Source organism: Aulostomus chinensis, chromosome 18 (genome assembly GCF_037954235.1).
Source record: "Aulostomus chinensis isolate RoL2024-O1b breed Wild chromosome 18, RoL_Achi_v1.0, whole genome shotgun sequence".
NCBI lineage: Eukaryota > Metazoa > Chordata > Actinopteri > Syngnathiformes > Aulostomidae > Aulostomus > Aulostomus chinensis.
This window is the reverse complement of record NC_141337.1, coordinates 12,567,989-12,594,163: the sequence shown is the minus strand read 5'-3', so window position 1 is coordinate 12,594,163 and position 26,175 is coordinate 12,567,989. Positions and strand designations below refer to the sequence as shown.

The 26,175-nt window shown below is 41.8% G+C and overlaps 4 protein-coding genes across 5 annotated transcripts in view; 1 reads left to right on the top strand and 3 right to left on the bottom strand.

The window, feature by feature from the left end:
- Window positions 1-2,159: 2,159 nt before the first annotated feature.
- Window positions 2,160-4,826, bottom strand: LOC147245206 (parvalbumin beta-like). Its single transcript, XM_086186042.1, has 5 exons — window positions 4,780-4,826; window positions 4,219-4,285; window positions 3,976-4,108; window positions 2,541-2,650; window positions 2,160-2,446 (listed from the first exon to the last, which is right to left on the bottom strand). The coding sequence occupies exons 2-5, from the start codon at window positions 4,277-4,279 to the stop codon at window positions 2,421-2,423; spliced, it is 330 nt and encodes a 109-aa protein (XP_086042168.1). The 5' UTR covers window positions 4,280-4,285; window positions 4,780-4,826; the 3' UTR covers window positions 2,160-2,420.
- Window positions 4,827-6,604: 1,778 nt separating this feature from the next.
- Window positions 6,605-8,760, bottom strand: LOC147245205 (parvalbumin beta-like). The gene is made up of 5 exons (XM_086183833.1): window positions 8,574-8,760; window positions 7,645-7,712; window positions 7,337-7,469; window positions 6,908-7,017; window positions 6,605-6,780 (listed from the first exon to the last, which is right to left on the bottom strand). Exons 2-5 carry the CDS (start codon window positions 7,703-7,705, stop codon window positions 6,755-6,757), a joined length of 330 nt encoding a protein of 109 aa, XP_086039959.1. The 5' UTR covers window positions 7,706-7,712; window positions 8,574-8,760; the 3' UTR covers window positions 6,605-6,754.
- Window positions 8,761-11,000: 2,240 nt separating this feature from the next.
- On the bottom strand, window positions 11,001-13,627 carry pvalb5 (parvalbumin 5). Of its 2 annotated transcripts, none has more exons than XM_086183830.1 (5): window positions 13,021-13,078; window positions 12,841-12,917; window positions 11,862-11,994; window positions 11,518-11,627; window positions 11,001-11,248 (listed from the first exon to the last, which is right to left on the bottom strand). In XM_086183830.1, the coding sequence occupies exons 1-5, from the start codon at window positions 13,071-13,073 to the stop codon at window positions 11,217-11,219; spliced, it is 405 nt and encodes a 134-aa protein (XP_086039956.1). In that variant the 5' UTR covers window positions 13,074-13,078; the 3' UTR covers window positions 11,001-11,216. The 2 variants fall into 2 exon arrangements, with proteins under 2 accessions (XP_086039956.1, XP_086039957.1); XM_086183831.1 differs by lacking the exon at window positions 13,021-13,078 and adding an exon at window positions 13,486-13,627 and having other exon boundaries at window positions 11,005-11,248.
- Window positions 13,628-15,962: 2,335 nt separating this feature from the next.
- lmtk2 (lemur tyrosine kinase 2) overlaps window positions 15,963-26,175 on the top strand; it is a 23,643-nt gene continuing 13,430 nt past the window's right edge. Inside the window, exons 1-6 of the mRNA XM_086183974.1 lie at window positions 15,963-16,488; window positions 22,404-22,537; window positions 22,725-22,878; window positions 22,991-23,067; window positions 23,509-23,627; window positions 23,852-23,939. Of these exons, the coding sequence (XP_086040100.1) occupies window positions 16,386-16,488; window positions 22,404-22,537; window positions 22,725-22,878; window positions 22,991-23,067; window positions 23,509-23,627; window positions 23,852-23,939 (675 nt within the window). The 5' untranslated portion in view covers window positions 15,963-16,385. The remainder of the gene's footprint in view (window positions 16,489-22,403; window positions 22,538-22,724; window positions 22,879-22,990; window positions 23,068-23,508; window positions 23,628-23,851; window positions 23,940-26,175) is intronic.

The window sequence follows — 26,175 nt, the reverse complement described above, 5'->3', positions numbered from 1 at the left end:
ACTGCTTCTCGCTGAATGACAAACTCCTGATAACCTTCTCACTGTCTGCTCCAATTGCTTCGTCGACTGTGCTGATTAAGGGACCCGGGGTCACCCTCGGCCGTACTGGTGCGCCAACATGCTGATGATGATGATGCATAATCGACCCTACTCACACAGGGCGTTTAGATAAAGGCTCTGAACACTCTGGTGTCTGATTTGTCCCATACGGTCACTTGGATTCTTTTAGCAGCTGCAAAATGACCAATTCTGGTGGCCTGTTTCAGAGGACATTTGTTGCCCTCGGTGAAATTCAGTGGTCATTAAGCACATTCATGGGATATTTTTCACTGCAGCTCACGAGGAGGGGGAAAAAAAGGTCATTTCTCGGTACAGTTAGATGAAGGTGTCCATAGGCAGGATGCAGGTAGAAGTTGCGCTTCAATAAAACTATCATCTATGCAAATGTCTCCAGAAATGTAATCTGCAACCGGACACTGAGGGATATCCTACAGAGCCGAGGGCCAGGGCACTGAAGCCTCGGGCAATTTCCTCACATGAGAAGTCAGTCCCTGTTCGCAGGGGTGATTCTTGGCAGCCCTCTGGCACGCGTCAGCTGGCTATCGAGACCTGCTGCAGATGAAGTCCACAAGGTGAGGTGTCGTGACATGTGCCCAAAGATTCTCCTAAACTTTATTTAAAGGCCCAGGAATAGAAACTATGTTGCAGGAATAAAAAGCCCACTAACTCTTACAACCACATGGAAATGTTGGATTGGGAGACATTTTGTTTTTGTTTTATTAGCCCAGAGATAAGTGTAATGATTCAAGTATCTCAAGGTGCTTTTACACACAGGTTACACACGCTGGCCCATTATTTAATTCGTTCGCAGTATCCAGGCATCTTTCATTATTGAATAAAAGCTTGTAGCCAACTGGTGGTTTGTCATTGTCAACCCTAAACCTAATCCAGGTGCCAACTTGTTAATGGGGGCCCTTAACAAGTGCTGCTTGATTGTCTTGTCTTCTTGCAAAGCTGGACTCCTGAGCAGCTGAGGAGAAACTCAATCATCTCCCCCAGACTGTGTGAGAAAAAGAGCCCGTGGACACCGGATCGAGAGCAGCGGTGCGACTTAACCCGCCCGGGGGCAATGATGTCATGCACCACGTTGATCCCTTGCAGACTATTCTGTTACTAGGCGATCATTTATTCATTTACATTTGCTAATGCTCTTTGCGTCCTCACTCTTGGACAGAGACAGGTTATAGGGCACGGACACATACACCCTCCTACAGCCCGCCCCTGCACGGAGCTGGATCTGCTATTTTGGTTTTGGCCGTACATAAATGAGTTCCATCAAACTCTCCTTCAACACTTTAACACTGAACTGAGGCAAAATCAGCTTTACATCCAGGTACCACAGTCATGTAAAATACTATATTCAATTTAGAATTAATGAATTGTCTGTAATCCCTTAAATGTTTTAAGATGTTTTATTCGGTAGAGCAGTTTCAAGATATAAAAGAAATTTAAATTCCTCTTTAGAGTCTCAGAAAAGTTCAAACATGGCTATGTGAAAGGATTACTTTTTGGTCTGATCTTAAGGGATCAAAGACGGGGCCTTCAGCCAGGCTTTTGTTTGTGTCTAGATTTTTGGGGGGGGGGGGGGGGGGGGTTCAGATATCTGAATGTTTGTTACATTTATTACCAGACGATGAAACATGTGTTTGTATCACCTCCTGCTTGCTGATAATGGATATAACGCCATCTAGTGGCTGGAGCCCAGATCATCATGAGGAGCATCAAAGGGCTGGTGGAAAGTTAAGACTAGGTTTTATGGGTTAAGTTCAGGGTCAGGGTTAACAGGGTTAAACATTTATTTGTGATGGTTAAGGTGGGGGTAAAGGGCTTGGGAATGCAGGGAAGGTCCTCATGAAGATGTCATGATGATATGTGATGATGTGTGATACGGGGGTATCATTATGGACATAGAATAAGATTGGATGTACAGTAGGGATACAGAGTAAGGTATAGGTTCTGGTTTTGGTAAGGCTGTTAGGCTTATGATGAACGTCCTCACCGGGGTGTGAGCATGCATGCGCGTGCGTCTCTGTACAAGATCATTCAGATGCTGTTCACAAATTAAAAGACAGCGCACTCACAGAGAAATATCCAATAAGACCATAGCAAAAGAATATTTATTATTGTTGACTGTTAGTTCCTGGAAAGTGCATCATAGATTTTACAATAAGCAAAATTCATATTTAAGACATGAACACAACCGAGCGACATTCAAAATCTTCATTTTGGACAGTTTGTTGCATAGGAGGAAAGGTCTCTTAAGCAAATGTATAAAAATTATTTATATTCAGTTGAAAAGGGGGAGGTCGACGTGGGCATTGTTGTTCCATCAGAGCAGGCGTTGTTGGTCAGTTGCCTCTTTATGATTTAACCAAGGTAGAGAACTCTACAGGGAGACAGAAAGAAACAATTGGTACTGGTCGTATTTCCTAATAAACAGTTACACTAAAACGTTTCTGGAATGTCTCAGCAGCTCGTACCATCACTGCCAATCTTGCCGTCACCGTCGGTGTCACCAGCACTGAGGAAAGCCTTGGTCTCGGCATCATTCAGTGCACGAGCACCTGCCTTGAAGTTCTGCAGGAACAGCCTGAGGACAAAAAGTGAGGGAAGTCAGTTCACAGTTCACATTACTTGCACCATAAATCCTGCATGGCCCAATCACAGGGTTGAGCACAACGCTTTTAGAAGCTGTTTTCTCAATTGAACGTGGACTCAGTTTGATTAAATGGCTCCTGCCAGGTCAACAGTGCTAACGGAACTAGCAGCAGGGAAATTAGTAGTTCACTCTAGCGCGTTTACGTGAATTTATTTGCAAAGTGCAGTTTTGTCAACCAGTTTGATTAAAAATAACAAACCTCTGTTCAAACTGAAACAGCAGTTGCTACATTACTTAGTAGCTTCAGAATTGTTTTATTTGAGGGAACATTCATATCAATTGTTTAAGCTATATAGCCAACGTCATCTCTTCCACCAGCAATCAGATAACAAAACTTTCAAACTGCAGGGCAGAAGCGTGTGTCATAGTCAAATGAAACATTCAGTCAATGCCAATGAACAGAGCAAATGACAAATTCAGATGATGACCACATGACTCTGCGTTTTAAAAATAACACTCGCTCTTCTTATGCCATTCCCGATAGAAATTTTCTCAAGTATCAACGTAGCAATGAAAGCCACGTAGGAAGCCAGAACTTGTTGGTTGATGGCGTTAACTGGAAGAACTGGCACATAATCTGCACGTAAAGTAGACTTTGGTATATGAGCACCAGGAAGTTTGAAGGCATGTAGTGTATAGTCATTATCTGTGTGCAGGCTGGTGAGACCACAGGTTGTGGTGAATGTTAGCATTTTTTGCTAGCCTGTCATCAGCCAGCACATCCTACACAGAGGATGGACCGAAGGAGACTGTGTTGGTATTGCACAGTTTTAATTGCGAGTGTGAAATTTCTTCATTTAAATTCACAGAACTTGACAGATAACCACTTTATGTTTGTTTTTGTTGTTGTTTTTTAAAACATTTTAAAGCTAATTTGATGATTAACATTGCACCCATAGCAAAAGTACCCTCTGATGCAGGGGGTCCCATAGCATGATAAGAGCAATACAACCAACAAGCCTGTTCGTCAGTGGTGGAGGTTGTATTCAGAGCCTTTTCTGAAGTATATGCACTGACACCAGTATGTTAAACTACTCTGTTGTAAGAGGCCCTTTGTGAAAATGTACCTTAAGTAAGTACAGTTAAGTGTAAATATCATCAAAAGCTGGAACCATTAAATTTCCAAGAAAAAGGAATGACAAGAGAACTAAATGATTATCAAAACTTTCTGTCATCAACTTAACAGTGCAAATACCTCATATATCTACTTATAGTACATGAGTACATGTACTTTGTGTCAAGTACTGTGGTCTTACTTCAGCTCATCCTCCTCAATGAAACCACTCTTGTCCTGGTCGATGATGGAGAAGGCCTTCTTCACGTCCTCGGCGGACTTGTTAGACAGACCGCATGCCTGGAAGAACTTCTTGTGGTCGAATGTGCCAGCGTCTGAAATGAAAGCAAGATGTAATAAAGAGGATTCCACCCCCCCCCCCCCCACACACACACACACACACAAATCTAGGCTGGAGGCTGTGGTTAAGTCTTTAAGGAGTCACCTTTGCATCCTTCCAGGGCTGCAGCGATATCAGCATCAGCCAGTACACCTGAAAAGGCCATTTTGATCTGCCGGAACAAAAGTTGAATCATATTAGCCAAATAAAAGTTTAGGATGTTGACCATTTAGCCCATAGTCCCTAAATAGCCGTAACAATTTATCATTACATATGTATCTACTGAGCTTGAGGTTCGTGTAATCTTTTAGGAATTAATCCAGTTAAATAAAAAAAAACCACACATTTTGCAGAACAAACAAAAAAAAAAGGATGGGATTTAAGAAAAACAAATGCTGTCATTTATTTAGATTTCGGATTAAAAACAGATTAGTAATTCCACATCTCTCCAGGTCCCGTTGGAAAGGCTGAGATTAAGAGCTCCGTGTCCTCTTCATGCTGCTGATCCCCCCAGAACAAAACAAAAACAAAACAAAAAAACGCTCTCATCTGTCTTTAGAAAGCTGCGCCGCAGTTGGTAGCGTCCGTGTTAAATGTTAAAAAGTCATTCATGCTTTCTCAAAGATGCCGTCTCGGGTCGAGTGTTTCCTCTCCTCTCCCACTCACCTCTGTGGGGTCTTTGTTTGTAGGGTACGGATGATGCGGACAGGAGTCAAGTCGACTACAGTGATCCTCCCGGTGCCTCCGGTGACCTTTTATAGTTTCCCTCCATCGAAATCTGAGGCATTAGAGAATTGACACCGCAGAAGAGAAGTGTGTGTGTGTGTAGGGGGGGGGGGGTGTTTGAGGGTAGTGGTGGTGGTCAGATTTGCCCCCCTCCCGACACAGCACGCTCTATTTTAGGTTTCACAAACGAAGACGCTTAAAAGGTGCGTTTGAAGAAGTCTTTCATATATCCTCCACGGCTAAGAATAGGCCTGTCCGCGGCTCCGGAGTTGGAACAAGTGCAGCTGACAACCATATTCTAAAGGGTGGACACTGAGCATGCATGCGTTAGAGCTGGCGTAAGTGGACATTAGTTATCTTTCCTCGTAACAATGTTTATTTGGATTATGTGGGTATTTACAACAGTTGTAATGTACTGAAATAAATGATAGTTTAAGATGCTGTACATGTTTAATAGGCTTGATAGGATCATCAAGAGTGTCAGATTTTATTAGTGTCATAATTTTTGTCCATTTTTGCACCTTAAAATCAATTAAATCAATCACTAGTTACTGTCGTGTGGGTAAAATGAAACTTTAAATCACTCTTACTTTGACTCACGAGTCCATATAATTTTATATACGTATTCAAAAAATATATATCCTTTTTTTAAGTGCCAGTTAATGTTCAAAGCTCCAAATTAAGTGGTGTGAGAGGACTGGGGAGGTGGCACATATCTCCTCACCCATCCTATCATTCTATAGAGTTACTGGGGGCTATTTTAAAGCACCAGGGAATGCTTCTGCTATGAGAAGAAAACAAAGTACCAAAAAAACAGTTGGGGAGGATTTGTCTTGACCTTGCTGCTCAGCTGTTCAGCTTGGAAATGGAGAACTACCTGTAGGTGGCGCCACTGTCCTGAGGGGTAACCAGCTCTTACTGTTTTGACAACCGCGAAAGGTTTCACATTTGCTGACCGGCGGTTCCTAGAGCAAAGTGAATATGATCGATGTGAAATTTCGGTATTCAATCATTTCTAATGTGAGACAAAGGCTTTCCAATAAAAAAAAGCAGACCATTAATTGAGTAATTTGTTTAAAACCTCTGACATGACCAAAAAAAAAAGAGCTGCATCTTTGCACCATCCTCAAAGGTTCTGCTGATGCAACAGTTGCTGTTTATAGCTTTCCTGTTGTCACAGCACATCATCTAATTGACTACGCAGCAGTTGGTGGGGAGAAAAAAAACTTGGAGCCGACATCCTGATTACACTGTGCGTGACAGCTATCCAATGCAAACCCCCTCATATCCAGGAAGCATGCAAGCAAAACCCAGGGCTATTCCCTCCCTCTGTGTGTGTGTGTGTGTGTGTGTGTGTGTGTGTGTGTGTGTGTGTGTGTGTGTGTGTGTGTGTGCCAGCTCCTGGCCTGCGTCCAGCTAAACTCCCCTCCTCATTATCCAATTATCAAAACAAGCGCTGGGTATAGGTCAGTTCAACCAGCTCTCAGCACCTCCCTAGCATTCAAAAACTCTGGCAGGTGGAACCGTTTGGCGCCTCCATTTCCTCCACCCATTGTGCTGACCTAACCACCACCGCTATGTGAATACACAATGTTGCGTAATAATATATCACAGTTGACCAATGCAAAGACAGCGGACCTGAAGGAGATGACTTTACACCAAAAGAGTATTTATTCCTGGTTTTTCACTCTGCCTCAAAAGTGCAGATGGTGTTGTACAATTTGCACAAGTCATTTTTCAGAACATTCAACACACCTGAATAGCATTAACAGTAAAATATGTGTTCCATGTTGAGAAATAGTCCGCAGGCAACTCATAAATAAGGTATAAAAAATATTCTTTCAGCTGATGATTACAGAATCTTGCAAGGAGGTCGCAGTTCCATGAAATGAAGTGGATCTTGGTCAGTGGGAATTTATGCCTTTGCAAGGACAGCAAACTCTGTGAAAGTAGAATAAAACTGCCATTAGTGGGGAAACAGAGTATTTTTTGGGCTCAGACCGAGTGTTTTGACTTTCTCCTGTATGTGAATGGATGCTGAGAATCCGTGTTCTGGTAGATCTCTCACCTTCGACTCCGATCTTGCCATCACCATCACTGTCACCAGCAGCAAGGAAAGCCTTGGTCTCCTTGTCAGTGAGTGCTCTGGCACCAGCAGAGAAGTTCTGCAGGAACAGCCTGACAGGAGGAGAAAAAGTGAGGGGATTAGTAATGACGTGTACACTTCAGATTGCACTGATTGGAGTGGTTAGCAAATCGCTCTGCAGAATAACGTGTTTCTCTACAAATTAAAGTCTCCCCTTGAAGTTTTAAATGTAAAAAAACGTATAAACTTATTTTTTCCTCAGGCTCTGTAGTGCTGTGAGTGTTCTGCTCAACCCTCCTATTGAGGCAACTGATTTAAGAATTTGTTTAATCTGAGAAAAAGGAGAGCAATATTAGATTCAGCAGATATTCAGGGTTCTAATGGATGTTTTTAAGTGTGAATTTTTCTCACTTCAGCTCATCCTCCTCAATGAAGCCACTGTTGTCCTGGTCAATGACGGCGAAGGCCCTCTTGACATCATCAGCAGACTTGCCGGCCAGACCGCATGTCTTGAAGAACTTCTTGTGGTCAAAAGAGTCAGCGGCTGGAAAAGACATTCTTACGTAACTAACAAGCTGCAACAAGCACAACATGGCGTTTTTGATGTTTTGCTGGAATGAGAATGTCGAGCTTGATTTCAGTTACCTGCCTCAAGTCTCAATTTGCATTGAAACTTAGTGGAACAGAAATATTAATGAGAAGGCGTTCTGGGTATTTACCTGCGCAGCCATCCAGAGCTGCTTTTACATCAGCATCACCGAGGAGACCAGCGAAGGCCATTTTTTATCTTGGGGGGGTTGGAGAGAGCGAGAGAGAGAGAGAGAGAGAGAGAGAGAGAGAGAGAGAGACAGAGAGAGAGAGAGAGACAGACAGACACAGAGAGAGAAGTCTCAGAGTTATTATAGTCATCACAAAATCAATGCAGGAGTCATTTTGTTTGCTATAGTAGTCATATTTCACACTTTTTGAATCCCTGACATGCTGGCTTAACTGTGGGTGGGTTTGATGTGTTTGTGTGTAGAAACGATTTCAAGTCATCACATGGATATTAAAGAGCTAGACACAGAAGGGCGTGCGTGGCCTAAAATGCTGCTACGCTTCATGATGTAGGTACAGGTAAGTTTCCAATAAAACAGTATTTGCGAAGTAGGAATACAGAGAAAGTTGTATTTTCACAAATGTTCGGAGCAATTTCTGTTATCTGTAGGCTGAATTAATCTACTGCAGCATCACTACTGCTCTTAATGGGAGCTGATGGCAGCACAGGCCTCCTCCAGCAGCGGGTGTGGCACTAAATAGCTGAGGTTTCCCAGCAGATGTATCAATTCACGTCAACATATAGCACTGCCACAAGCAAACCACGCAGCTAATTTTCCGGAATATTGTAAAAAAAAATTTAAAAAAATGTAAGAAAATAAAAATTAAAAATAAAAATTTTAAAAAAGCGCAATTATCCTCCACAGTCCTCTGGAACCAAAATGGCCGCATCTGTCCTCCTTTATTCGCACTGATTGAATCGTCCGGTGATCCTCGTTCGCTATGGTTGCTCCATTTTTCTCTATACAGTTATAGTCCACGGAAATCTCCGGGTCTGAATCCCTCAGATGTCTGCCAGGAGTCAGTGCGCCAGTGCGGCCTCCCCACTCACCTTTGCGCTGCGTTGAGGCGAGTGAAAACCAGCGGACTCAAGTGAATGCCGCAGTAGCCTTTGCGCCTCTCTTATATATCCTTGAGCAACACCTTTTACAGAGCTTTGAGTCCCAGTATCAGGTACCAAGATGCATGGGTTTCTAAAAAATGTGTCTAGTTGCCTAGACTTATTTTTAGGTCAACAAATGACTGCTTCCATGTGGGTGCAGGCCTTTAGCGAGACGAAGAGTGGAAACATGAGCAGAGCCGCTGCTCACACTCTTCACCCGACACGTCGATGATTTATTACTCAACATAAAATTTCGTTTTGATGTTGCGTTTTGATATCTCACAATATAAATAAATTGAGTGCGTGCGTGACAGTGCGTTAAGTTCAAATGACTGTTGGGTTATTTCAGGTTGCACACTGGCAGACCAATTCAACCGCTTGACACCTCTTTTATGATCTATTTAATTCACAGCTCTAAAACTAATTCATGACACTGAAGACAAGCACCCCGTTTGACCCCCTAAAAGATGAGTGCTGTAATTATAGGGAAACGAGGGCTTTAACACTGTGATTAAACATTTTCTTTTCTAAATCTTTGTGTTGTAGCCCTACGTGATTATACTCCTCTCCAAGAGAGATTTATATGTTGTATTTCTAATTGAAAATGTTTCAGTTCAGCCCATTCTTGCGCTTTATCAACTTGTAATTTAACTTATCAGCCTTTTTTCTTCTTCTTTATAATAACATCATTTTCTGCTGCATTCGCCTACATCTCCCATCAGGCTTAGTCTCCACTATTTTATTCTGAGTTTATGATAGACCATTAGAGCCAGGGTTACAGTATTTCTGTGTGCTGCAGCTGGAGGATCGGAGTTACAACGCGGCCCCGGAATGGCCTCAGGGGACAGATATGTGCAGCCTCGTCTATATGTTGCCCGCGCTATAGGCAATGTGCCGTGACATCAACAGCTATACACTAGGTCATATATATCCATGAGGTTCATCTGAACTTCACATCCAGAGAATCAGGTTTCAGAACCCAGGAATCAAAGCCTGGTTAACGTACGCAAATCAACTTATTTCTAGGTTGCTGTATTCACGCATGGAGTTGACGTGGTCTGAATTCTCAAGGAGATCTCATGAGATTGATCGGCTCAGCTTGGTGATGGGGGGGGTCATTTTACATCAGTATGGGTTAGTAAATGAGGCCGCAGCCACATACCAGCAGGGATGTGTATTTAAGGAATGTGAAGTCTGCCCAGCAGAAGGCAGCACTCGTCCCAATAAGGACAAGATGATGCACATACTGTATATCCTACGAGTTCAACGGGATACTGTGGAAAAACACAAAGACCAAAGCATTTGATCCTCGGTGACTCATCAGTTCTGGGTGGTCGCCAGGCATTTACTCAGGTCCTTTCTTTAATTTGGTAGTGTTTTTTTTTTTTTATTATATAATGTGGATGTGAATATCTTAATTTCCATTTGATTTTCATCAATGAATTGGAAAATAGTAAAGGCCAGATTCTTTATTCTGGATGCCATACAGAATCAGTCAGTTAGGTCTCTATTGGTCCCAATCCATCAGATTTGGAGTCAGAAACCGATATTGCTCTTAAAAAGTTAAAAAAGTTTAAATCAACATAGAGGTTGAAATATATATTGTATTTTATGTTGTTGTTGTTTGTTTGTTTTAGGGGGCTTGCTGTTGTTGCGATGATTCCTGACGTGTGGTTATGACAGAAAAAAGGTATATTTTACAGTTTCAAAAATCCCCATTCTCATCTAAAATGACGTCAGATCACTGCAATGATAGACTTCACTTGTGAATCGGAGCTGGCTAGGTGGTATACAGTGGGGCAGCTGGTCTCTTGCCTCCAGCTTGGGTGGGACTCCCTGTGTCTGTGGATGGGTAGCTGCCGGTCACGGTTGCCCCACCAGGGCCTCCTCTGGTCCGTCAGGGTGCCTGTCCTGGGTGATCGAGAACTGGGGTGACCTGGTGAAACTCCTAGTTCTCAGGTGAACAGATGTGACTGACAACTCCATGTGTGCTGAAGGAAGCATGTCTCCAAGGTCCCTGGAGCAGCAGAGGGGGCGGAGCAATGACCGGGACGGCTTGGTTGGGTGTATTGTACCATTGTACCCATGAAAAAGGACCAATAAAAAGCTGTATTACCCCAAGCCTATATTTCTGGATTATGTTTTTCAAAAAAGAAGCTTTCAAAACCGATAACATAAATACAATATATGTGATAGGCCAATATTATCAGCCACATCTACATGTCGGTCAGATTCAAAATGATTTATCACAGATTAGTCCTCTGCATGATGTTCACTTTTCCTATTAGTCTCCAAAAAATGCAAGATTTAAATAAAAGTCTATTCCTGTTTATGCTACCGTTTGGAATACAGACATCAGACGACAGTGGTGTCATATATGTAAATACATTTATTCATCAGTTCAAGGTTCCTTGCTGATGAAACACAAAGGACATTCAAACAAACATTTATTCATTATTTTTAACACATCATCAACAGGGAGAGCAGCAGGCGGGTGCAGAACATCCAAGGTTTGTGATCTTTACATCAAATAAGTCAGGATTTCCGGTAGAAACCCCATGAAAACAGAGAGAGACAACCGTGGACGTGTGCTTACTCCCTGTCTTTGAGGAGAGCACAGAACTCTGCGGAGGAGACAAAACAAAACCTTAGTGAAACTATTAAGAGCAGCATTATTCTGCGGGCAAGAAATCATTGTCGGACTACATCATGGCTCAGGAAGATGACTAAGCACACAACAAAGTATTGTTTGTTTTTTTAGGGGGTTTTATTTGGTCTAGGCTTTTTATAGATTGCAATTTCAGCACTAAGTAGTGGACAGCTCCTCTGTACTGATGGCTTCTTTACTCATCTGCTGGCAGGTTATTTAACGTGTTTTATGATCACGACCAACCTTCCATCCCGATCTTCCCGTCCCCATCTTTATCTCCTGCTGCCATCAGAGCCTTGGTTTCAGCCACAGTCAGCTCTCTCGCCCCCGGAGAGAAATTCTGAAGGAACAGTCTGATGAATAGATAAAGAAACATTACTTTATATTTTCTGATCACATTTGATAAAATTAATTGTCTGAACTGGCTTAACCTCCCCCCCCCCCACACACACACTTTTACTTACTCACTAGTCCTCCCTTCTGTGTTCATCCCATTCATTAATGACCTCAGGCCCAGGAAACACACACACACACAAACACACCTAATCATCCATCAATCCCTCCTCCAACCAAACATCCAACCTTACTTTAGCTCCTCCTCCTCTATGTATCCGCTCTTGTCTTGATCCAGGACTACAAACACATTTTTCCAATTTGCTTCTGATGAGTTGGTCAGTCCCACTTGTACAAAGAAGGATTTGTAGCTGAATGTGCCCGGAGCTAAAGACAGATAGAGACAGACAGATGTGGGAGAGAGAAGTCAATCTCAGAATGACAAGACAGCGATAACAGCGAGGGGATGAACAGGAGTGTCCCTTTTACTCATTCGCTGAGATGACTTTCATTCTTCAACCCTGTGACATTTACCAATATTCACCCCATTGCATATTATGTCATCTACCATTACGTGCCATGTCATTACACCATTGAAACAACCAAAGAACACAGAATCTCGCCGATGGCTTGAATGCAAACCTACGTGTTCAAAGCCATTTGTCTTTCAAGCCAGTTAGAGGAATTATTTTTTGTTCTATAAACTCTGAAAAATTAAAAACACTCAACCAATGCTATAATTGTATCTCATCTTTGCACCAGTCATTTCTACACAACAACAACAACAAAAAACCTGAAGTGCAACTGATAAGGTTTGAATGTTATTTTGTCCAAAACATTGCTACCGGGAGGAGATATAAAGGCCATATAAGCGCTGACATTTGATTTTCATCCAAGCGTTTGAGCTGCGACCGCCTTGTCATGCAAGCATAATTGAGATAAATAATTAAGTGCTTTGGGATGTGAGGGCTGTATAGCTTGTGTGATTTGGTCTTCTCTGTTTGAAACTCAACATAATCACTCTGGTAACTAGGTGGGAACAACTCTCCTTCCAGATGGCTGCCTGGTTACCTGCAGGCTCCTTCTCCCCACTGTAAATAACACAGGTATCCCCTCGAGGAGAGAGGTTATCACAGTCTCCTTGTAATATCAGCGGAGATATCTGTTCAGATATGTGCTAATTCTAGTGTGTGAATTGTGTGTTTTCGTGCATGTGCGTTCTGTCTGACTCACCTTGACAAGCCTGGACAGCAGCCTTGATGTCCTCATCGCTCAGCATCCCTGCAAATGCCATGGTCCTCCGTGGTTGCCTGAGGGAAACACACACACATTCAAGGAAGTGACAGTAAATGAAACTGGCGCAGGTGCTGGCTGCTGTCAGACAACAATATTAGTCAGATAAAACTGTCAAACCTTGCTGATACATTAAGCATTTGATCATTCCTGTGTGTGGTCTCTGGCTGCATCACCACGGTGCATAAAAAAAAAAAAAATGATGCCGCAAAAAGGGATGTACCATTTTGACAATAAGGTTAACAAGAGATATAACCTTTTGATTTCTTAGAGAGAAGGAGGAGAAATCACATCATGTAGCATCTTTTCATTTCATTCATTCATGTCCTGTGAGACTATGAGTGATGATCCAAGATTTGTGTCTGGAGAAAGAAAATTCTTGCATTTTCCGCAGAGGAAGTTGTTGCAACTTGAGTGAGCAAATAAAAAGAGCATTTAATCTCAGCCCTTCTCTTCCTACAATACATTTAAATGTTTTTTGCTTTACAATAATAATAATAATAATAATACTGGGATGCAGCAAGGCACAAACGCATCAACTACATCCATCAGACATGCACATGAATTATCAAAAAGGCAACTCACCGTGCTTCGGGTAAATTTCCCTTTTTCTGAGCCTACGTTTATTACTTTGTGCCTGTAAGCCACCAACAGTCTCCTGCTGCTTCGTGATCCTCAGTGGAAGAAGCAACCTGACGTTTCTGTCCTCAAACCCGAGGAGAGTCCCCCCCACACCACGGAGTGCCTCCTCCTCCTCCTACTTCATCAGTTAATCAGAGCAGATAATTTTCTCCCTCATATTGTCTTGCAAAATTGCACCCTTAAAAATCCCACCAGCGCAAAATTTTAGATCATTTTTCATCTTACTACTGTTATCATAAACATTACTGCCAATAATGTGCATGCTATCTCTACATACTAATGCTATAATGTTCCTATATTCGAAAATATTTGCAAAAATGCTGTTTAGATGAAATGAATGAGATAATAAATAAATAATTATCAATAATAGCTGCTACTATTAATGTTGTAAACTGTGAAATACTCTGAAAAAACATTATGACTGTAATTTATTTTTTCGCTGCGTAAAACAGTAGGAAATGTGTGGTTTATACATTATAAAAATTCTCTTTTTTTAAGGTGAGAAAGTCAGAAACCAAAAACAAACAAAACCTAAAACAAAAATGAATACATTTGAATCTTGACTTTCAGAGTGTCTTTCAATTGTGTGGGTAGTCTGACCCAAATAATGTACTTAATATTTCTGTGAGTAGTGAATGTTGCCATTGGCAGCTCCAGCTTTATATATCAGACAATAACTAATGTGAAGTGTTTTAATCTTGATTTACGGGCAAAATGCAGTGCTGAAACAGTTCTCCCAAAGATGGGAATGATCTGCTTTTAACTGTGGACTCTAGTTACCTTCGCATCCTCTTGCTGTTTCATTTCCCTGCAGCTTTTTTAGTGGTGTGACTCTTCTATTGTGGTTAGGTTTTTGCCATAATTCTCTACAGAACCAGTTAGACACACTACTGGGGTGAATGGCACACCTTTGTCATGGTTTCAGTATGACATCAAAACAGTTTGGTCCCATTAGTGGCTTTAGCTCCCATGTGCCTCCCTTCCAATGGTGTCCCTCATGGCTCTGTTCTTGGACAATTACTGGACCATTATTGACATTCGCCTTTAAAACGTACCGACCATCATGGCCTCTATTTCCACAGTTATGCTGATGATACACAACTCTATATACACACCAAACTCACACGTCAACATATGACCTGTCAGACTGCTTAAATGATACCAGTGCCAGATTACCCTCACCAGGATCAATCTGAAGCTATTTCCATTGCCCTCCTGTCCCAATTTGCAAATTCCCCCATCTAAATTGGTCCATCCCTGGCTTCATTTAACCCTCTATTGCTGAAGTCCAAAAACATGGTGTAACTCTTATTTTCACCCTCATGACAAACATATAAAAAAATATGAGTAAAATATTGGTGCTACTTTGGAAAGTTCTCTTTGAGAGTGCACCAGTTTACCACGTAATCTGAAGTTGCCTCATGTAGTTTTCTTTTAAATTGCACCTGAAAGCTCTCACAGTTGACTTTTCCTGACGACTCATGCGTATATTATCTATTCCATCCATCTATCCATCCATTTTCAACCACTTATCCTGTTGAGGTTCTTGAGGGGGCTGGAACCTATCCAGCCTTTGGACGAGAGGTGGGGTTCATCCTGGACAGGTCACCAGTCCATCACAGGGCCAACACATAGAGACAGACAACCATTCACACTCACAGTCACACCTACGGTCAATTTAGAGTATCAATCAGCCTCTTCCCCTCTTGATGTCTTTGGACTGTGGGAGGAAGCTGGAGTACCAGAGAGAACCCACACAGGAACAGGGAGAACATGGAGACTCCACACAGAAAGATCCTGTGCTGGAGCCGGGGCTTGAACCTGGAACATTCTTGCTGTGAGGCGACAGTGCAAACCACTGCACCATTGTGCCTCCCATGTATACATAATATTGTTATCATTTTATATTTACATGATATTCACTGACATTGTTGTCTTACTCTCATATTATGTGCACAATATTTTAGCTGTTTGGATTAAGTTGTCCCAAATGTCATGAAAGGCAATTATAAATTAAATTTTTCATAACATAAATGTGTTAAATGAGATCTTAATAATGAAAATTAAACTCCAGAGGACATTCAGATTTTTGTGAGGCTCTAAACAACATGCGTGTACCATTCAGTGGACCTTGTACACTTGTTAACTGAGACTTGTTGGCAGTTTATGGCTGTCAAAGACTAAATATAGCAATGTAACATCTGGCCAATAAAGAAAGGTCATGTATCCTAATGACTATCGCGTGTCACACATGGTTAGCAAGTGACTTATTTGAAAAAGCTTTCCACAGATTTGAGTCCTGGATTTACATTACCTATAATAAATTATACGGATTGGCTGCCAATATTTTTTTGACGCCATTCTATGTTGTGATTGGCTCGAGTACACGTCAATTACTTAAAGACACACGCCCCATTCCGTGATGTGACGTTGTGAAGGAACATGGCGCTTTGTAGGAGATGTATTTCTTGATAGACAGGGCTTTTGGTTTATTACTGTTAGCTATGTTCACTTAAATAGCGTCGAGTTATAGTAACCAAACATGACAGGCCGTGAAAGGTGATCTTATCTTTTGTCTGTATGGACAACGGAGCATTACATTTCGTAGCCGTGTTTGCTGTCGTCAGCTGAAGGTGTTATCATTGACATGATAGCTAAAGCTAGTATAGCTATCGAGGTAATTGGAAAGCTAAACAGCAAGAAAATGTGATTGTTTATGTAGCCTACACCAGAGTTATGTTTATTATAAATGACTGAAACAGTTTGTTTAGCATTTTATCTGATATTATTAGCTTACGACGACATTTCCTATTAGCTAACAGCTTGTTAGCTAGGCTAGGAGGATGGAGAGCCGTCATGGATGTGTTTTGTTGCTGGTTAGTGCGGTCTTTATGTCGGCATGTTGGATGTCTGAAGGTGCTCCTCTTCACTATCCGCACAGATCAGGTGAGACAACTGACAGTGTGATGGTTCACACCCAAGCAATTGTTTGTTCATTTACTATGAGTCATGTTCATCTTGCTGCTAAACTAGCAGATGTCACTCGTCCAGGGTAGCTTTTGCTTACCAACAGCTAACGCTAACTGCTAACAACACCTAGCTGTGATTCCTGCTAACCGATAAAGACTGTTGACACATAGAAACTTCATTCTACTGAAATTTTATAATTTAATGGTGTATTTCATAATAACGCTACAAAGATGTTGCACATTATCTATTCTGATTGATAGGTAATACATCATATAAATTCTCAAGTAACGATGTCTCTGTGTGAAACTTGTGTATGTTATAATGACTGCTTGAGTTGCGGACATGTTAACCTTTCAATCGTGTTTCTCAAATCAGTGGCACATGACCAAGTTTATGAAACAATGGATTAGATGTTGGCATGCCAGCATGGAAAAGCAGTGCACCTTCAATAACCTCTGTTGTCGATCATGGTGTCTTTGCGCCTCTCCTATTCACAAGCCTTATAGATGGTGTGGTTGTTGGATTATTGAAATGAAAGTGTATTAACTGACTACAGCAGCTTGTCATTTTGACAGATGCTAGAGACATATAAACAAGGCTAACTTGTTAATGGACTCTCACTGTCACTTGAGACTGTGCTCATATGATTTCAGTCAAGGTAGTAAATAATCCAAAATAAACCTTGCTGGTGTGTTGACTTGTGTACAGGTTAAGTCTACTGTAACAGAAGGGAATGGATCCATTGTATGAAAACTATTCGATTCCTACATTTTTTCTTTTTTACATGGGATCCTAATTGATGAGTGCCCTTGGAGAAGATGTAACAGTATCTAAGGATCCAGGATGATATCGGCATATATTGATACATTTTTAGTTTATTGGTATATATTTGATGAGGATGTCGGCCCAATTTTCTTAAGTCTCTTCTTCACGATGCGGTAGAAGAAACAAAACAGACCTTTGTAAAATTCACAATGTGAACTTGTTTTTCTTCAGATCATGTTGACATTGTTAGTGCATCACTAACAGTGCTGATTGTTGAATGATTTAAGTCTGTCATCACAAATGCAAAGCATTTCTAATGCAGCTCATTATTTCTCCCATTGCAAAAGAGTAAGCTAACCCTAACCCTGAAGATTTTTTTTACATGATTAAATTAAATGTTAAGTAGATGATTAAAGATTATCATTAGTTACAAAAGTGCAACCCAAGCAATGTGGATTCTGTAAATTCACATTGTAGGCAAGGGATTTTCTCTTGTTTCTGCAGCTCCTCAGAGCAGAAATGCTCTCAGGTATATCCCGCTTCCTTCTAGAACTGAATAGATACGGAAGTAATATTTTGCAGTGGGGTTGCTAATGTACAACCACATAACATTCCAGTCTTATCTCCCCCAGTCAATGTTTAGCAAGTGTTGTTTGCCGACTCATTATACAACTAACAAGAAAAGGATGTAGCAATAGTTTTTTTTATGTTTTTACAGGGGAACTTGTCCTTTACCCCACTGACTCAGTCTCAACCTTGGAGTCATTTCTAGTGGTTACAGATGTGTTACAGTAATACATGATGAAATCATATATGATGGAGTTTTGATGTTGCAAGAAGTGGCAAAGAAATCATAGGTAGGAAGAGAATTGAGCCAGTCTTTGCAAACTAGTCCACATATACTTTTTTCCCATGCTGAAATTAAGGTAGATGGCTACTGTAACAACCAGGTGACTGAGGTATGTTTAGTCTGTTAGTCAGGTTGGACATTGGCCTCAACTTTCCATTATGCTGCTCAGTAATTAAGTGACAACCACCCAAGGCTGCTTTTAAAACCGCCTTTTGTCTCTAGGGTCCAAGAATCAGAGTCGCTTTACATCAGTCATGGCTGCCTCAAAATCCAAACCGTTACTTGGTTTAAAATTGTTTTGCATCTTTTTACAGTTGTGAATTATGTTACAAATGCTTGCAGATGTGGCCACAAGGCGATCAAGAGAATGGTCTGTATTTATTATGTTTTATTGTAGAAACATAATTATGATTTGCAGGTGAGAATGAAGCTTGTATTTGTCAGTGCAAGGAGTGGATCAGATACCTGGGCTCATCATTTGATCAGCCAATCTAGATGTCTCCTATCTTAGCAGACAGACACATTTTAACTGAACCCAAACATGTCAGCCAGACAATGCCATCCTCTGTCCTTTATGTAACATCCACTGTTGTAAACACTGGTGGGTGAAATCTGCCAAAATGGGTCAGCTCCTCCTTTGCGTGAATGCCTCCTGAAATATGCAGTGGAACCGAAATAAGATCTGGCAGCTCCCTGCTGTATTGGACCCAAAAACCAGTTGAGTCATTTTGGTGGGGCCTGCCAAGTCATAATATGAACCCATGACTCAGATAAGTCCTAAACAAGTCGAACTGATCCCATGTAGAGCTGCCGTCACCCAGCTCCTGTTTTTTTCTGTCCCACTGGTACAGCAAACCCTCTTGGAGTCATGCGCTGCCTGGAACCCTGTTGCTCCGCTCAAACAGACGAGGGGCTGTATCACAAAGCCACATGCGATCACGTCCAAATGTATTACACAGTATTGTCTTAAATGTGGGGTGTAACTTTATTAAAACAATTGGAACACTCACAACTATGTTTCAAGGACGTGACTGTCGACGCCACAGAAAGTGGTTTGTGAAATACAGGCGCTCACTATGTATTTAAGAGCTTATTACAACAGGGTTGTTCAGGAGTGGTAAATGCTTATCTCAGTTCGTGATGCTGGTTATTGTCACCGGTCAAGTTCATGTTATGTCTCTTTTTTTTTATATGACTGTTATACAATCTGTCATTATCAGGATTACATGGCAGTAATGCAGAAAGGTATGTTGTAATTCTCACCCTTTGTGTTCCATGATGCACTGACATAAGCGCAGTGAAAGATGTGCTTATAGAGCCATGAACTTTGTTCTGTTTACATTGGCTTCTACCATTGAGAGACGTCTCATCTTGCCTTTATTTCTTGCCTTTATTTCTTCTCCCGAGAAACTTCCTCCATTTTTCTTCTTGTACAGAGGATTTACCATTGAAGCGCCTTTTTTTTTTTTTTTTTTTTTTTAAGTCTTCCTCGAAATTCTGTCTGTGACTTTGTCAGTGAAGGTTTGGTTAAGGCTGCATCAGTTTTTCTGCTCCATTTCGCTACATCAGCACCGCAGTGGTTCTGTGTGAAACCTTCACTCGCTTGTAGAAAAGCTCATTACCTCCCTCTTCATATCAGTAATAAATTGTTGTAATAGTAAAAGACTTTGAACGATGCGTCTCAGTTTAGAGCTACGGTACATACACTGGACTTGTGTACTGCCTATGGGTCCCTTTCAATTTTGAATTCCGCGTCTCATTAATGCCTCCCCGCAGATGCTGTTTCTTTACTGCAGTCTTAGTCACAGAGATGTGAGTTGTTGAAGGAAATTTATGCAAACATCTGTTAGTTAGTTCTTAAATGGCATCTCAAAATGTGACTCATTTTATTTTTCCTTAAGAGTTCTTTCGGTGTCTAATTGACAGGGGGTTTATTGGCACTCTGAGCTGGGGAGGGGGGGGGCATAATTCACTCACTGTTTTGGGGTCACTGTTAAATATATTTTCAGTGTAGCAACAGAAACCAAGGCGGCACACAGTGAAATAAAGCTGGCTCCCTGAAATTTGTTTTGATCTAAGAGACCTGATTAAGCCATCCTATCTATTTTTGTCAGTGATGACTTGGTGTAGTGTGGCTCACATGAAATGAATCTCAATCGTGCCTGGCACCTTGGATCCTATCAAGTGCTCCTCTGGGAGTTTAAAATATTGCTGCTCTCACTGATGGACTGTGCTGTCTCACATACACGCCTATTCTCACCTGACTGGTAGTAACATCACTGTTTGGCTCATTGATGGCCTCGTTCTCGATGTTTTCAAGCTCTTACATCATATTGAGGATGTTTTTTTATTGACAAAAACTTGGAAAAAAGGCAGAATTTGATGTCGTGGTTCTTCAGTACTTTGTGCTTTCAGTAAGAAGGTTCTGCGATGGAACATGCCAGCCACTTAAGAAGGAATGAGTTTTTCTGCTGTAGGAGACTTGTTAGTTGCTGCTTCTCCCACCAGTAGATGCTATTTACCTGACATGTCAGAGACAGAATAGTCGTGGTGTCACTGAAATATTCTCACACAAACGCAGTCTTCAATGCCATCTCCTGTTGAAATATGACGTGCTGTGCTGGGATTATGTCTACATTTTTTACAATGCCATGAGGCAAACTGAAGTTACAAAATAACAAGTTGAACTAACTGTTGCGTTTGCAGTCCTATTAGGTTCTAGTTTTACATGTGACCTCTGTGAGTCAACAGCCCTCGCAAGCGCAGGTGTGAACGAACAGAGGATGTGTTGATACGAGCTCTCCGACCACATTCAAAGGAGGTCTAGGGTCACGTGTAGCCTCATTTTTTTCGTGGTGTGAATGTGTCCAGGGCTTCATTGAAGGACTGCTTCATCAACATGATGTCCACTAACGGTGCTATATAGAAGCTCATGGAAGGTTGTATGCTTTGAGTGTGTCAAACATTTTTTGTCAAATTGGTTTGTCTGGAACTAGCCAAGGAATAGACCCACTCTGTCCGATCCTGGTTTCCTCTTTTTCATTCATAGAGCATGTAGAGATGCATTCTACCGCCAGGTGTGAACTCATGCACTTAGAGCTGTTAGCGCAGGTATGATTGGGGTCACAGGTGACACACAGTACCTCTTCTGGCTGAAGCTGAAGCAAAAAAGTGATATTAAAAACCTTAATTCATGCTGCAAGAAGGCGGGATTGACTGTTATGTCTTTTGACTGTTGACTCACCACATCACCAGTAGTCACACCTTTCAAATGAGCAGTGACATTTGAGAGATGAGGAATCACGGTCGACATGAGGTGAAAGAAAGAAAACGACAGGCTCAAGCTGGCAGCCAACAGAAACATTGCATTTTTGCCAAAAATGCACAGCAGGCAGTCTTTGAAACATTGATGGGTATATATTTGATAAATTTCCATCAATGTGAGCTTTTCAGTCCAGGAGAAACATGTTTTCTTAATCAACAAGATCAGTTTTGCTGCTGTTGTTCTTTTTGGTCTTAATTCACTGGTTTAAGAAAAAAACTCCCTAAAAGACCGCCCCCCCCCCCCACCCCACCCCATTGTAGCACATTACCTCTTGTGTCTTTTACACATCCTGTTCATCATGTTGAATGTTGCATCTTCGTTATGCCTGAACAGCCGTGTAACGGCGAAACAGATTGGTGGAAAAGCTCGCTTAAAACACTGATGCTTTTGAGATGACACTTTGAAAATACTACATGGGGATGTCATTGTTGTTGTATAACACATTGTCATTGTGTTATACTTCCTTCAGGTTATGTTTTTATGATGTTTTTGTCAGTATCGGGGACAAAAATAAAAAGTTGTGCTAGCTTTTAGAGCTGTTGCATCAATGTGGAAAGCTTTAGCTGTGAGGATTCCTGGCATCAGTGCAGACAGAGATAGCTAAGCTGTGAGGGGGTTGCGAGGCTGCTGTCAGTCCTGACACCTGAACTGCTGGGCCAGCAGTATCCCCATCAGCGCAGTGACCCCGCAACTGTCTCTTTGAATTGCTGATAAGCAGTAGTGTCTAACCTACCGTATGTCTGTAGTTTGTTTTGGTTGTTGAACATACTATTGTCGTAGGAGGGACAAGCTCGTATCACTGTCAGACACACCTTTGCATGCGCTTGTAACTCAACAGTGGTGTCAGATGCCTTCTGTTATTCATGTCTTAATAAACTGAAGCTGAAGATGTAAATGATTCAGCAGTGTTTCTGTAGCAAAGCCAAACTCATGTCTCTTTTCCCATTCCAGGCAGAGGCATGGGGGAGACTCTCTCTGCGTCCCTCTACCTGTCCCTGGCGGTGTCGCTGACGGCGCTTGTGGCCTTGGTGGTGCTGCTGGTGAACTGTATGACCTGCTGCAAGGAAAGGGAGATCAACTTCAAGGTGAGTGTCCTGGCAGGCAGGTAGCCAGACAGCCAGGTCTCCACCGGATCCCATTCATTATGTAGGCTCGGAATGATGCACGAAGTGAGCAGACGGATTGTAACGGACAGTGACTGTGACTTAACGCCCGCCTCGGTAAGCCTTGTTGGATCCCAGTGATATTCTGCTCTTTACTTTGTGAATGCAGGAGTTTGAAGACCACTTTGATGATGAGATCGATTTCACCCCACCGGCAGAGGACACGCCGTCTATGCAGTCCCCAGCTGAGGTGTACACTCTCGCTGTGTCCCCTGTGGCCTTACCTGGACCCCCACACCTCCAACCTCCTGCTCGCATTTTAGGTGAGAAAATACACAGTGGCATTGCACGGTGCAGCATCACTGAATTGCTTTTAACGAGAGAGTTTTTTTGTTCACATTGATTTAAAGATATTATTTTGTGTTGTATCCACAGAGGGATCTACGGGTTCCCAGGTAGCGCGCCACAATCTGAGTTACATCCAAGAGATCGGCAATGGATGGTTTGGCCAGGTAAGATTCATCTCTGAATTGTACAGCTTTTGCATTCTAATACAAAAGTAACACATGGATGTGATTTTCCTGAGTAGTCTGCGTGATTATCATTTAAAGCAGCATTTAACTTGAGGATAATGAACAAATGTATTTACATCATCTGTGCTACTGGCGAAATTTATGCTGTGAATATGGTGGGCGTTTCAGGGGAGATAACTTTCTAATCTCTCAGCTGCCAATTCTGGTACTCATCCTAAGGCAGAAAACAAGTATGTCCAAGTATTTCTCACCATATCCAAATGTGTATCAATCCTTTCTCCTCTTTTAAATCTGTTTGCAGTGTTTTCTGCGTTATTTGCAGGTGTTATGGCATCTGTTGAGTTACATATAGATCTAGAGGCGCACATGCTTTATGGGTTACCCTTCAATATCCGGTGTTGTACAATGTGTATTTAACAGGTCCTTCTGAGTGAAATCTACACAGATCCAGGTGGAACCAGAGTGGTGGTGAAGGAGCTAAAAGCTAACGCTAATGCGAAGGAACAGAATGACTTCCTGCAGCAGGGTGATCCATACAGGTCAGTTAGTTTCCTTGTATCTTTATTTAAACTTTGGTGTTGGTTATTTTTTTCACCTCCTGTCTAATTTAGATAGTTTAGTCATTTTATGTACATGGAAACTGGGATTTCAAATACTGATATGGCACCACTGTATTGTTAGCAGCGCCCTCTACTCTCCTCATGATTGAATCCTAATGTTGATCGAATAAACATCAATATCAACGAATGTTTGACCCTCACAGAGTCCTGCAGCACCCAAACATCCTCCAGTGCCTGGGACAGTGTGTTGAGGCGATTCCCTTTCTGCTAGTTTTTGAATACTGTGAAATGGTAAGTGACCACCTCCCTCATTTATATGCATGTAAAAGCACCATTAATCACCTGTTGATCTACAGAGTTGTCTACTTAATCGTAAAATAAGTTTGCAGAAGAATGTCTGAGATGACCGTTTTAACAGGAATGGAATTGTTAGATGTACTAAATTATTTTGAAAAAGTTTGCAGGTTCTCTTCATTTTAAGGTGCTTTAATAGTGCCCAGGGATTGAGAAATAGTTGATTTACTTCTTGCTTTTTCAGTACTTTTTCACCGTGAGAGGTTAATTAGTCGAGAAATTTGACAATTATCTGTTGTCAGTCTGCTAAGCCACAAATTCATTGGACATGTTTGTTGAAATACTGTCCAGCAAGCATGCATAGCTGACCTGCCCTGTTGACCATCTGGACTCAAAGCTTACTGTCTCAATCCCAAATTAGCCCCCCGATTATCTTCACTTATTGAAGTGACTCAGACTCCGTCATGGCAGTTGATTTATTCACTGTTTCTCTTCATCTATTCTGAGGGGAGCTGGCCCTTCCTGTAGGGAGCCCCCCAACCAACCCCCCCCCCCCCCCCTTCCTTCAGTCACATAGCTTGTCTAAGCCCTGGACTTCTCACATTCCCACCTCACCCAGTAAAGCAACAGGCTCCATTTACGCCCCTCTCGTGTCAGCTCCACCAGTTGCTGTGTGAGTGCATTTTTATGGTTAGCACCTTGTGTATTTTGGAGACTGTTGAGTTCAGTATAAAATAAACAAAGCCGTTCCCAAAGAAACATGTAAGTGCCCAATGATGACTGCAAAAAGATAGTGTTACCTAAAAATTGTCTCCTCCACGCTGTCATTTTTGTTTACCTGAAAAGCAAACTCTTAGAAATACAGAAGGATGGGTCCTGTTTTGTGTCATGGATAAAATGGCTTTGCTAAAATTATACTGAAAAGCCCATCCAACAGAGATGGATACTTGTTTTTAGATGCAAAAAAATATTAAACCCTTTTAAATATAATGCAGTTAAATGAATAGCACCATGTCTATTCTACATTACATTGTAAATGTTCATTTGGATATTCAGCCTTTTTTGTATTCTACATTCTCCCATGTCTCCGTTGTAATTATTGCCTGACCTTATGTATAGGCTGAACAGGTGTAACATGTTTATTTGAAAATGAAAATACATTTTAAAAAGGTTGTCATTGAAAGCACAGAAATTAAGTTAGTTAATGTGGGTGGCAGATGGATGACGTATGCATATGTGCAGATTCAGATGCCGTCAGGGATGATCACGCATCACTAGGAACTATGAATGAGTCTGCACAACCTGAGCCAATAGGTGTGACTTGTTTCAGTCTGTCAAGATGCATGTGGGTGAGTTCAAATCATGTTTTATGTCGGGGCCCAAGTGCAAAGTCCACAGTGTGGTGACATGGAATATTTTCATTCATGCTCCCTGGCTGCTAAGCTGGATTTTATTTGCTTGTAGAAAAAAGAAATGTGTTTGTGTTTAGTTAACACAAGTCCAATGGCTCACGGGGCCTGCACAAAGAATTTTGAGCTGTGTGGAACCCTGCTGCCAACTCGCCTTCCCATTTGTCCGACCCGGTATCGCGTCCAGCAGGTTGCAGGTCAGCTCATCTTGCCAGACATTGCGTAACTTTGCTGGGTTGTGGTATTGTCAGCTGTCCAGACCTGGCTGCTGTCCTGGCATTGTAGTCTCTCCTAGCCAACTCTAGTGACGTCTTAGGAGGAGAGGGGGATGAAATGACTTATTACGTGTGTGTGTGTGTGTGTGATGTCTGTGAATTTTTAGGGCTTAATTTCAGTTGAATCTTATCTGGTTTTACATGTTTTCTTTCTTCTAATGCACTCAAACAGCATTTATACTGCTGACACATGATCATTATGTTCACTTATTTAGTACAAGAATAAAAGTTGAAGTAGTTTTCTCTTTGAATATAAAGAAATAGATTGCTTGTCTCCGGCCTCTTACTACTGCAGGACATGTCAGTCATCGTCTACATGTCGAAACATGAAATGTGACACTGCAGCTGCACAGTTGACAAGGTGAATCCCAAAAAGTCAATATACTGTGACGTTTCCTCTGACAGCCCGGTGATTGATGATGGTTTTTCCGTCCCGTATCACCCGTGCCGGGTAACCCTGACTCAAAGCATTTTAGACATCAAAATACATTAGGCAACTGGTACAGGGGCCACAGAATGTCACATACCATAGTGTGAGTGACAGCTTCT

Excerpts from the sequence above, each read along its gene's own strand:
- LOC147245206 (XM_086186042.1), bottom strand. The coding sequence starts at position 4,279 with ATGGCCTTTTCAGGTGTACTGGCTGATGCTGATATCGCTGCAGCCCTG. Across the intron at positions 2,651-3,975 it reads ATTGAGGAGGATGAGCTGAA|GCTGTTCCTGCAGAACTTCA; the intron begins GTAAGACCACAG and ends TTTTGTCCTCAG. Across the intron at positions 2,447-2,540 it reads CGGCAAGATTGGCAGTGATG|AGTTCTCTACCTTGGTTAAA; the intron begins GTACGAGCTGCT and ends GTCTCCCTGTAG.
- LOC147245205 (XM_086183833.1), bottom strand. The coding sequence starts at position 7,705 with ATGGCCTTCGCTGGTCTCCTCGGTGATGCTGATGTAAAAGCAGCTCTG. Across the intron at positions 7,470-7,644 it reads AGCTCTGGATGGCTGCGCAG|CCGCTGACTCTTTTGACCAC; the intron begins GTAAATACCCAG and ends TGTCTTTTCCAG. Across the intron at positions 7,018-7,336 it reads ATTGAGGAGGATGAGCTGAA|GCTGTTCCTGCAGAACTTCT; the intron begins GTGAGAAAAATT and ends TCCTCCTGTCAG.
- pvalb5 (XM_086183830.1), bottom strand. The coding sequence starts at position 13,073 with ATGCAGCCAGAGACCACACACAGGAATGATCAAATGCTTAATGTATCA. Across the intron at positions 12,918-13,020 it reads ATGCTTAATGTATCAGCAAG|GCAACCACGGAGGACCATGG; the intron begins GTTTGACAGTTT and ends TGTTTCCCTCAG. Across the intron at positions 11,995-12,840 it reads TGCTGTCCAGGCTTGTCAAG|CTCCGGGCACATTCAGCTAC; the intron begins GTGAGTCAGACA and ends ATCTGTCTTTAG.